This window comes from Montipora foliosa, chromosome 5 (assembly GCF_036669935.1).
Source record: "Montipora foliosa isolate CH-2021 chromosome 5, ASM3666993v2, whole genome shotgun sequence".
Lineage (NCBI taxonomy): Eukaryota > Metazoa > Cnidaria > Anthozoa > Scleractinia > Acroporidae > Montipora > Montipora foliosa.
In genome coordinates this window covers 33,864,746-33,876,918 of record NC_090873.1, presented here as the reverse complement: position 1 = coordinate 33,876,918, position 12,173 = coordinate 33,864,746, and the positions used below count along the sequence as shown (strand labels likewise).

General features: G+C 39.5%; 1 protein-coding gene across 1 annotated transcript; it reads right to left on the bottom strand.

Annotated features, from left to right (window-relative positions):
• Positions 1-2,199: 2,199 nt before the first annotated feature.
• Positions 2,200-11,900, bottom strand: LOC138004027 (elongation factor 1-alpha). Its single transcript, XM_068850417.1, has 7 exons — positions 11,840-11,900; positions 11,124-11,308; positions 10,716-10,895; positions 7,637-7,933; positions 7,281-7,431; positions 3,205-3,461; positions 2,200-2,747 (listed from the first exon to the last, which is right to left on the bottom strand). The coding sequence occupies exons 2-7, from the start codon at positions 11,265-11,267 to the stop codon at positions 2,382-2,384; spliced, it is 1,395 nt and encodes a 464-aa protein (XP_068706518.1). The 5' UTR covers positions 11,268-11,308; positions 11,840-11,900; the 3' UTR covers positions 2,200-2,381.
• Between the last annotated feature and the right edge of the window lie 273 nt (positions 11,901-12,173).

The window sequence follows — 12,173 nt, the reverse complement described above, 5'->3', positions numbered from 1 at the left end:
GTTCTAGACCTGTTGAAAAAATTAAATGAAAAGAAAGCCACTGGCCTTGACAAGATCCCTAGTAAGTTATTAAAAATGGCAGCTAGTATTGTTGCACCCTCACTAACAGACGTATTTACGAAATCAATCCTCACGGGAATCTATCCAACTGAATGGAAATTGGCTAGGGTGACACCGATCTTTAAAAAAGGCTCAAAATCAGACATAAATAACGATCTTCCTAACTGCCTCCGGGAGGCTTCCCCGAGAATGTTCGCTGGCAATACCAATATAACCTTAACTGCAAAAACTTTAACGGAGCTTAAACTAGCATTAACCCCTGAACTCAGTAACCTTCACTGTTGGCTGAGAGCCAAACAGGTTGAGTTTAAAAAGGCCGTTTACACGACAGAAAAAGTTGGGTCCGGACCCATAACTTTTGTAAAGAAACACTGGAGTTTCTACAGGACAATAGGCGCCTATGGCCCTGTAGAAACTCCAGCATTTCTTTGCAAACGTTATAGGTCCGTACTGCCTTTTTGACGGGTCCGGACCCAAATTTTTCTGTCGTGTAAACGGCCTTTAAATATGGCCAAGACCGAGTTAATGATAATTGGATCTAGGCGAGGATACCTAAACTTCGAGCCAGGATCCGGAGCTAAGATCCGGAGCTAAAATGAGCTTTCTCCGCTATTTATTCTCGAATGTCTCGGTTAGGTTAGGTCTATTTGCGTTGGTTCTAGTCTAGTTAGGGTTAGGGTAGGTCTCGAATCCTGGCTCGAATCCTTGGTCAAATCATGTAGACGAAATATGCAGGAAAGTTTCCTCAGCTATAGGAGCCTTAAAACGAATACGGCACTTTACCTCGGCTAATACTGCGCTTCAAATTTATAACGCTTTACTATTACCTCTTTTGATTATTGCAGTCCTGTCTGGGACTGCTTAAGTGGCAAGTCAAGTGATAAGCTGCAAAAATTACAAAATCGCGCAGCTAGGGTAATTACCCTTTGATACGCGCTCCAATCTCCTTCTCGAGTGGGAGAAGCTGTATCTTCGACGTAAGAAACTGAAAGCACTAATTACTCATGCGCAGTGAGCGCATGAGGTATAAAATGCCCTCCATTTCTTGTTTTCCGTGTCACATTAGTGCCTGGAAATTTATGCTTGCATACATTTACATGACTGTAACTTTACGTGGGGCGGGGGGTAGGGGATTATTCAAAACAATAGCTGCTGAAAAATGTATTGAGTGGATTGGAACCAATCAAGGTATCACTTTGAAATTTGCAGAGATAACAACTCTATGACATTATCAGTTTGTGATGGTTTTGATGTATGTCACGTGTTACCATGGCAACGGTTGCTAGAGAGGTTAAAAATTGAGCAATATTCATAAATAGGTGAACTTGGCATCGAAATTTGGGAAAGGTTCACGTTTTTGGGAGGTTATTACATTACTATGGTCCGTCCCAGGGGTCACCATGGCAACGGTTGCTAGGGAAGATAATTTGAGCAATATTAACAGATAATAGCACAACAAGTTGAAAATAATATTATAAAATGATTTGCAGGTGTAAGCGGACAATAAAATAAGCTTTGGCGCCAAACAGATGGGAAAAGTCCTTTAAATTGACCCAACCGGCAGTCCCTTAGCTGGGAAAAAAAACAATGAAAGGACTTTGAGAAAGTCTAGGTTGCTTGTTGGCATGTGACTCACATTTTCAGCATTACTTCATCTGCCATAAAATGTATCATCATAACCTTTGAGAGCGATATTGGCACTAATTGGTGACACTGTACAGAAGAGATCAAATCAACCCATCAACTATAGACCGTATTCATAAATGGCGGCCCATTTATAATTCTTTTGTCGAAATGCAAATTTGCCTACCAAGCCTCGATACCATACAGTGAATTGAAAAGAATTCTTGCTCTAAAATGAGGCTTGGTAGGCTAATTTGCACGTGGACAAAATTATAAATGTGACCGCCATTTATGAATAAGGTCTATAGCTATAGAATAATAGCTCTGTTTCTAAAAAACCAAATATTCAAAGCCCCAGTGGGTTCAGTAGGGGAGGTTAAGGCTTATAAGAAGAGGGTTTGTTTGAAGTGAGAGTTGAAACAGGCCAGATCATATGGCAAAACCATGCTTCCAACACTCACAACCAATGAACAAAACAATGCAGCATCTGGTTGAATACATGCTAATCATTCAGAATAATATTCTATCACTTTTATTTCTGCCACACTTATCCTTTACAATTACAAGAAGCTGTTCTGCAGTCAGCTGACACTGGCTCCTCATGTTTGCCAGGGAACAAAACATGACAAGCAATTTTTCAATACAAAAGTGTTATTCACTTGAAAGAAAGCTTATTGAAACTGAAACAAGTGATATCATTATTTCTTTGCTGCTTTAGTGGCCTTCTGGGCTGCCTTAGTGACCTTGCCTTCAGAAGCATCTTTCTTTTCAACTTCTTTGATAACTCCAACAGCAACTGTTTGCTTCATGTCTCGCACTGCAAAGCGACCAAGAGGTGCATAAGTGGCAAAGGGCTCAACACAGAGTGGTTTAGATGGCTCCATCTTGACAATCGCTGCATCCCCAGATTTGACACACTTGGGATTATCTTCAGTCTTTTTGTTCGTACGACGATCAATCTTCTCCAATAGCTCAGCAAACTTGCAGGCAATGTGGGCTGTGTGGCAATCCACTACAGGAGCATAGCCAGCATGGATTTCACCAGGGTGATTGAGAATGATAACCTAGAATACAATGCAGGATATTTTAACCCACTGACCCCTGGGAGTCCAGTGCGACTTGAACAGACTTTGCTCTTTCTTACTCATCAAGTTGGGACAACCTAACCTTAGTTGGGACAATCTAACCCTAGTGGTGTCAACTATTTTAGCAAAAGGCAAGTCTTAGCCTGGATTTAAAAGAAGGACAGAATGGCTAACTTTAATATGCAGACGAAGGTTGATCCATAACCTGAGTGCAGAAGCTGAGAAAGCCGTCATCGCAAGTCATCAAGTGAGTTTTAAGAGCTTCTAACAGGAACTTGTCAGCAGACCAAAAATTTTAACAGTTAAAACATGCAGCCTGTATGCAAATAATATTGTGGCAGTGGGTTAAGAGGAGGGAACACCTTCAACCAAGCTCAGTTTTCTGCCATAAAAAGTTATGTTTTCAGCCTTTTTTATTCCCCTAAAGCCATCTTACCTGAGCACTGAAACTTTTAGCCGCCTTTGGAGGATCATTCTTGCTGTCACCAGCAACATTTCCACGCTTAATTTCTTTCACTGAAACATTCTTTATATTGAAGCCAACGTTGTCCCCTGGCAGAGCCTCTGCAAGGCTCTCATGGTGCATTTCAACAGATTTCACTTCTGTGGTGAGGTTATTGGGTGCAAATGTAACAATCATTCCTGGCTTTAAGATTCCGGTCTCAACACGACCAACAGGCACAGTTCCAATACCTGAACAAAGAGGATATTTCTAGGATCACTTTTTCCATTTAAAACACTGCTTACAAGCTCTTTTAAAGCCCTTTTTTGTTTACAAGTGAACAACTACTACAGAGTGTATCAAGATACCTCATACCACCTTGCAAATTTGGCGACAGAGGAAAAATTTACCTGATAAAACTATGCATACATAAATTCTTGTAAATAGAAAACTCAGGATCGTTTTGCCTGTACTGTGCGATCATAATGTAATTTCTCTTCTTTTTTATTCATATCTGTATTATTATATTTTACATGTATAGGACCCTTCATGCGATTTGGGGGCTTATCCAAATTTCACGCCATGGCTATTTTAACGGTTCAGGCTGTGAAGATGATAACTTATTGGAATGTGAGTGAAATTTCTCTTTCAAGCCGTGAAAAAAGTCATGGCCACCATGAAATGTTTCACACCATAAAAAAGGTTATAATCAGTTCACCGACAAACCATTTCACACTGTGAAAAACGGTCATATCTCTGAGAAATATTTCATTCTGTGAAGCAAGTGAACTTCTTGCGCAAATTAACATCAATGTGTCACACCACCTTCAGAGGTTTACTACAAGCATTATTTCAAGTCTTTCAGAATTGGCTATCTATCAGCGAATCACCAACTGGCGTTGGGTTCATTCAATGTTTCGGAAAAACAAAGAAAACAAAACTGATGCAGAATGGACCTCTGATTTGGGGGTCCACTCCAAAATTTTGGGGGTCCAGCTACTTAATTAGCTATTATTTTTGGCATCTTTTAGCTCAGCATTTTAGCTATTTTTTGGGCATCCAAACCGGCCGTAACCAGCTGTGCGCAACGGCCCCTGAATTACCCAATCCAGCCGTAAACAGGGTGGCTTGATTTAACCCATCGACACCTAAACCGGCCGTAACCGGCCGCGCGCGATGACCCCTGAAATACCTAAACCAGCCAAAACCGGCCGTACAAAATGGCGTCTTGATCCGAGTTGATCTTAGGCCTCTACCCAGTCTGCCTTAGGAAATCTAAATTTTTTGTTGTTATGGAGATTTAGTAGGATAATTGACCAATCATTTGCCGTGTTGTGAGCATATTTTGACAGCTGATAAGAGACCCCACAGGGGCTGGCTTTTTGCCCTTTCGATCGCGCGATCAAATTACACGAAAACAACAGCCGATGCGCCAGATAGCGCACCGAACAATGGGGATATTCATGCTTTTTTTTTCGGATTCGGAGGATCTAGGGATCTAAGGGATCTTTTATGGTTTTCCTGTAAGAGGAGGGGATATTAGAGACAAATTTCGATTTAGATGGCTTTAAAAGTGACGAAGAAGACGGTGAAAACCTAGCGACTGATGATAAACAAGAAGCTCGCTGGAATGATCAGCTCGATAATACTCAAGTTCCAGATTTCGTGGCAGCCACTGCTCGGTATTTCGTTTTAGACAATCATAATGAATGAAATATTTTTCTTAGTTTTCATAGGAGATGATCTATGGGAATTAATGGTAAACGAAACGAGTAGGTATGCCTGTCAAAAACTGTTAAAACCCCCGAGCGCATTACCTTTTTTCATGGAGTAAGCCGCGCATAATTAAAGGCCTTCGTAGCAATTAACGTCATAATGGGCATTGATTTGCTCCCAAATTTAGCTTTATATTGATCAACCGATAAAGTTTTTTTGCAAATAACAAGTTTTTTGTCCTAAAATAAATTGGTAATCGAAGGAATTTTCACCTTCGGCATACCTCGGAAGATCAGTGTCTTCAACAAATAAATCAATCCGATCGTGTGTTTATATTCCGTAAATGCGAGAATACCTCCAGCAATTTTCTCTGTTGGTTTCCTTGTGTTTTGTAAGTTATCTTTCAGTGAAAGTTTTCGAAAGAGCACTTTTGTACACAATTTGACCTTGTTTGTTCTCTCATGAAACATGATAGTGATCAATTAACTAAATTAATCTTGCGGTTTTGTGCACGTGTATTTCGACAAACAGAAAGCTCCTCGTGAAATTTTGTTTCGGCAGCGGCGTTTGGGCATAATTTTTGCACTTATACCTGCAAGAAAACAAAGCGATTGGAATAAATTTCAAAAAATTTTTATCCATTGAGTGGTTAGACTTAACTGTAAATTGCACAAGGCATATTTTGAGTTATAATATATATTTTTCAAGCGCTTTGTTTAGTTAGCGATCAAAAACTTTCTTGATTGCTTAAGGCGCGCTGCTTCGAAAATTCTACCTTAACATTTTCAGTTGAGCCTTAGGACGTGTTTTCAATCACTTTTTAGCAATATTTTTACATCATCTGGAAGTTCACTGTTTCTTCTTCAAGGTGAACTCAATTCTAGAACTCAGTATCTTGTGTACATTTACTGCACATATGGTTTATTTTTAACACTCGCTTTCCACTGCAAAACCTCGAAAATTTTCCAAGTTTCTTACACATCACACAAACGGCACGCAAATTTTTCAATGGGTTAACCCATTGACATCTGGGGTTGCCACGTGTGACGGTCAATTGATTATCCGGCATGAAGTAGTGTAGTGAAAGAGCAAGGATGGCACAGTCAGTTAGTGCGTGGCCTTGGTGCAAGAGGTCTTGAGTTCGATTCCCGGATCTCGCATCCTTGTTTCGACTTCTTTCCTTTCCTTGTAGCTTAGTAGCTTTATTGAATACCCGTAAAACGGAGCACTGATGGAGAGGGGGGAGTAAAATGAGCACACCGTCGACCTCAGGTTTGTCAGTTGAATTGCTATTACGAGTTATCAACGTTAAATATGGTTGCTTTGCTTTTGCTTCGCTTTGCTTTAAGTATGGTAAGTACGGTGATATATGAGCACTAAAAATAAACCATATGCACAGTAAATGTACACAAGAGATTGAGTTTTAGAATTAAGTTCAACGGAAGAAGAAACAGTGAACTTCCACATGTAAAAATAGTTCGAAAAAGTGAAAACACAAATGAAAATGTAGAGGTAGACTTTTCGAAGCAGCGCGCATTAAGCTGTCGAGAAAGTTGTTTATCATTAACTAACAAAGCGCTTGAAAAAATATATATCACAACTCAAAATATGCCTTGTGCAGTTTACAGTTGAGTCCAATCACTCAATGGATAAAAATTGTTTTAAGTTTATGCCAATCGCCTTGTTTTCTTGCAGGTATAAGCGCAAAAATTATACACCAAACGCCACTGCTGAAACAGAATTTCACTACAAGTTTTCTGCTTTTCGCAATACACAAAACCGCAAAATTAATTAAGTTAATCGATAACTACTATAGTTATTCACAGTAAAAATTTCTTCGGTTGACCGATATTAAGTTTAATTCTGGAGCTTATCAATGCCGTGATTATGTTAATACCTGTGAAGGCCTTTAATTTTGCGCGGCTTACTTTATGAAAACGGGCCATGCACTCAGGGGGTATTCAAGAGCTTTTGACAGGCATACCAATGTTTAGATCATCTCCTATGAAAACTAAGAAAAATATCTAATTTGTTACGATTATCTAAAACAAAATAAATGCCGCTGGATTTCATGAAATTTGGAACTTGAATAATACCGAATATCTTGTACACACACAACAGCGCACGCGAATTAGTCCATGGGTTAAAGTCACCAAGAAAATAGCCGATTTCACCGTTATTTTGTGGCTTTCAGGTGGGTTTCATACCAAGAATGAAAGTTTTTTTATCTAGAGTGATCATGGCATATTCACACCATAAAAAATTGAAACCCTCCAAGGGCAACTATCAAGAAAATGCAATGGTAAGAAAATCCAATAAAGTGTCCAAGATAAATAAAGCAACAGAAGTCTCACCTCCAATTTTGTAGACATCCTGCAAGGGCAAACGGAGAGGACTTTTGGTTGGTCTTTCTGGGGGAAGAATGCTGTCCAGGGCATTAAGTAGGGTATCTCCAGAAGCCTTACTGTCCTTCCGCTCAATCTTCCATCCACCAAACCAACCCATCTATAAATTGAGAAAGCCTTGTGGTTAATTTTGATGCTCATTTATCATTTCACCTTTCTTGAAAGAACATTTAGCAGTGTTTAATTTACCAGAATAACATCGGGTTAAGTGAAATATAAATTTTTTGGTTGCATTCATCAAACTTCTATCTATCAGAAAAGGAAAATAGAAGGCTTTGTACTACTTATCCATTTTAGACACATACTTTGCCAGATTTTTCGATCATGTTGTCCCCATGCCAACCAGAGATGGGAACAAAAGCAACACTTTTAGGATTGTATCCAACTTTCTTCACATATCCAGAAACCTCCTTCTGGATTTCTTCAAAACGCTTTTGACTGAAGGGTGGTTCTGTTGCATCCATTTTGTTAACACCAACAATGAGCTGCTTAACACCAAGAGTGTAAGCCAACAAGGCATGCTCACGAGTTTGTCCATTCTTGGAAATACCAGCTTCAAATTCTCCGGTTCCAGCAGCCACGATTAAAACTGCACAGTCAGCCTGGTAATTAACAAAAAAGTTAGTCAAAAACCATCTTTACTGTCACAATATCTGTTTAATCCTTTACTTCCCAACTGATTCATTCCACCATTTTATAAAGCACACGTATTTTGACAAATTAATTTACATTTGAAGAGGACAGCTGACCAGCTTTTAAGATCCCAGATCCCAGCACTATCACTGACCAGGAAGCCATATTTCATATAATCTGCATTTACGAAGCCCAATGTTGCCTTTTAGCACCAGTTTATTAGACAGTTCGGAATATAAAACTTTGTAAAATAGAAATGGTAGTTTATGTTTAGGGATTTTCTTGGCAAAATGGCATGCAAAAAGCAGTGTTCATTTTGCAATTTAAATAATTTCTCGGCGACGAAAATTGTACTCGCCAAACGGGCGAGTGATTGATGATTTGCACTCGCCAGACACTTTGGAGACTCGTCTGGGCGAGGGGGCAAGTGCTAATGTCCAACCCTGAAACTAGAGTAAAAGTGAGATTAGTTCGAAGTTCCCATCAATTTTATGGGACCGGAACAAAGTTTAACCCCTTCCACCTTCAAGTGACACTTTCACTCTACAGGGTCCAAAATTGCACCTTCCTAGTCCCCAATGCAACTAAAAAATTGAGAACTGTTGACCAGTGGACGACCTACTATTGCACTGCTTTTGCATTGCTATTGTTAACTTTTACGTCCAGAGAAACATTTGACAATAAAGTTCAGAGCCATTTGCCAACAGGTGTCTAACTTTTTATGAAATGGGTTTTCCTGTCAAATAACGTTGCAAGCCACCACGTTCTTTGCAGTTTCTCTTAAAATACACATTAAGGACGAAAAAACAACCACTCAGTAAAGAGGTTCAAAGAACTGGTGCATGGAATATAGCACGGTAATAACACAGTGGCTTGTGCGCGACAAAATGAGACTCTTGTTTTGGTGGCCAAAATTTTTAAACTAAGGGGCAGATGGATTTCTATATTTGCATTTGAGGTTGGATACATTTCCTCTCTAAAAGGTCCACTTTCATTAACCCATTGACCCCTGAGAGTGACACTTTGATTTTACTCTGTCTAATGCCTGACTATTTACTTGTGAATGGGAGGGGGGGGGGGGGGGGGGCAGCAGCATCCTCAGGCATTTGAGGTGTGAATGGATTAAAGACAAAAGTGTCAAGTTCACATGGTCATTGTTTTCTGGTATCCATAAAAATGCCCAAAAAATGCATTTTTCAGGCAAAAATTTTTGGTGACCGAAGATCTTTATCAAGTCGCCAGCTGGTGTCCATATAATTTAATTCCGGACCCTGCTCAGCCTAATACCAGATGATTTTACTTGTCACTTGGGGGTACTTTAGGTGTTCAGGACTTAAAATTAACAAAAAAATTTAGTCTCAATTTGTGACAAGATACGAAAATTTAGTCGCAATTTTGCAAATTTTAGTCGCAAAATTGCCACTCTGCATTGTGTTGTCAGCCCTTTAGCAAGAAAATATGAGCCTGCAATACTCGTGCGTAAAGAAACTGCTGAAAATGGCGAATGATCGAAGGAATGGAGCTGTGCGCGTAACATCAAAGCTAACTTCAGAGAAAATTCACAGCAAGAAACAATAATTTTGTCCTTTATTTATTTTAGCGAAAGTAGCACCAAAGTGGCAACTGCTAACCCTTCTGTTTCGAAAGAGCGAAGGTGACAACAAGTTGCAAATTTGCGACTTCTCCAGATATTTTAGTCGCAACGAGAAATTTAGTTGCAAATGCGACTGTATTGGTCGCAATTTTGAGCCCTGGTGTGGATGAGTTAATCTAGATCTGCTCAAAAACTACTGTAAAAGTCCATGTATAAGCTGCACTTGCACTTAAGGAAACACCGAAGGTTGGAGTTTTCTAAGGCCTAATGGTCAACCATTGCTATCAATTAAAGCTCATAACAACCACTGTGTCAGTGTTTTGAAACTGTACTTGTTTGTCCTTATTTGCTTACCAATGGAACTTCATTGAAACTTAAAATTTTGTCTGAATTTTTCTTCAAAATTCGAGCTTCCAAATTGGGGGTGTGGCTTATTTATGGGGGCAGCCCATACATGGACTTTTATTGTATGTCTTCTCTAACCCTTCCCACCTTACAATGAAACTTATCTGTCTAACACCAGTCTATTTTACTTGTCAATTAGAGGCACTTAAGGTGCAAATGGATTAAATATAGACATCAGTCAGATGCAAATAGCTGACAACCTCCTTTATTAATTCGATCTGAAGGGTATGTGCCACCGTGTTTTTCCTCAATTCTGACAGAAAGTCGGCCTTACAATGTAAAATTCTCATTTCTGGAAGTCAGCAGCTTAAACACTTGAATATTAGAGCATGAACTTCAATCTTAGGAAGGTTCACATCCTTCTAATTTGCTTAAGGTTGAGCATTTCTTTAATGGGGACAGTTTTTGAGTGAGTGATTAACCTATTGACTCCCAGGGGTTCCCCATTGACAAGTAAAATCGTCTGGCGTTAAACAGTATTTAAGTCTGGCCGGTTTGGACGCCAAAGGGTTAAGTCCATATGAGCTGTATATATATTGTACATAATAATGGATTTAATCTAACACAAAGAGGAAAGCTTTTGGTGGATTGAGTGCTTCCTGGCTGTATCATGTATCCAGTTGTTTCTGGCCAACCTTGGTCAACTCCAAGCATTTGCAGCTATCCTTAACTTAATAGATAACTGAAATGTCCATCAACATTGGCTCAAATTTATTTTATACACAAGCTGTAACAAGAGTTCAACGACCTACCTGTGATGTTCCAGTAATCATGTTCTTGATGAAGTCACGATGACCAGGGGCATCAATAACAGTCACATAGAACTTCTCAGTTTCAAATTTCCAGAGAGCAATGTCGATTGTGATTCCTCGTTCACGCTCAGCCTTCAGCTTGTCCAGGACCCATGCATACTTAAAAGAACCCTTCCCCATCTGAGCAAAAAAACAAAAAGAGCTGGTTTGGTGATACCTTGATGGAAAGCTCTTTCCCTTGCTCTGTCCAATTACCTTTGCTAATTTACTTGACTAATGATTTTCTGGCATTTATTCCATTACGAACTGGAAAACTCTTCCCAAATGCAATCAAATTTGTCTGCCCATCAATGCATCATTTAATGCAGCGAAAAGAAGCAATGTGCACTCTGCTGAACGTTAACTTACCTCGGCGGCTTCCTTCTCAAATTTCTCGATTGTTCGCTTGTCGACTCCACCGCATTTGTAGATTAAGTGGCCGGTGGTTGTTGATTTGCCAGAATCTACGTGGCCGATAACGACAATGTTGACGTGAACCTTTTCCTTCCCCATTCTCTGCGCTGTGATATATTCTTCTTCTCCACGAGATGTTACTATCGATAACCCAGAAAACAACGATAATTAATGTTAAAACTAGGCTTCATAGTGTACGTTAACACTTTTCCAGTGAATAAATGGCAGACTTAGGCCCTAAAACATCTTTTAAAGCCCTGAATTCGCCTTGTTTCCTTTGTCACGTGCTTGCGAACATGTCGACTGCCTTTACATCGTGTGGCTTTCAAATTACCTTTCTACGATCCAATTGTTCATAGCTGAGATTTGCAAATCTTTCCCCAAAAAAATGTTATCTTTTTTTTGTAACTAATCTTTTCCTGGAAAGGTCTTACAGAACAACAAACGCAAAAAAATGCGACGCCCTGAAAGGAAATGAAATGGCCGCTTTTCACATGGAGGAAGAAAACTTTTATCTCGCTAAACCTAATGCCTCGTACTTCCTACGTTTTCATATAAATTGGACAAGACCTAAGGGACACATCCACTTCAAAAGTATGAACCGATGGAACAACTACGATGAAGATTGAAGTGGATAAAGCAAAGTAAAAGTAACCAACTCGCTTACGTACCTTAGCTTCACTGATTGTTCAGGAATAAAGAGGCCGGGTAAAGTGCGTGATAGGAAATTTATATCCGCCTAGAGGGGGTAGCATGTTATTGACGTCAGTTCTCCATATATTGCAACAGCATTATGCAATCTCGGAGGAACGAAAAAAATTATAAATTCCGTATGTATGGAAATGTGTTTCCACGAAAGATTTGAGGAAAGTTATGAAAACACTTAACCTCCCACAAGAAAAATACCGTTCTCTGAAGCTTGATACGAAAGGTTTTTTATATTCTTTCTTTTTTATCAGTTTGAAAGAAGTCCCACGGGACCAGTTCTCAGTCTCAAGCCAAGCT

Bases quoted from the DNA above. Each gene is read 5' to 3' on its own strand.
- LOC138004027 (XM_068850417.1), bottom strand. From the start codon at position 11,267: ATGGGGAAGGAAAAGGTTCACGTCAACATTGTCGTTATCGGCCACGTA. The intron at 10,896-11,123 runs GTAAGTTAACGT...TTTTTTGCTCAG, and splicing joins TTGAGAAGGAAGCCGCCGAG to ATGGGGAAGGGTTCTTTTAA. The intron at 7,934-10,715 runs GTAGGTCGTTGA...GTTAATTACCAG, and splicing joins TGATTACTGGAACATCACAG to GCTGACTGTGCAGTTTTAAT.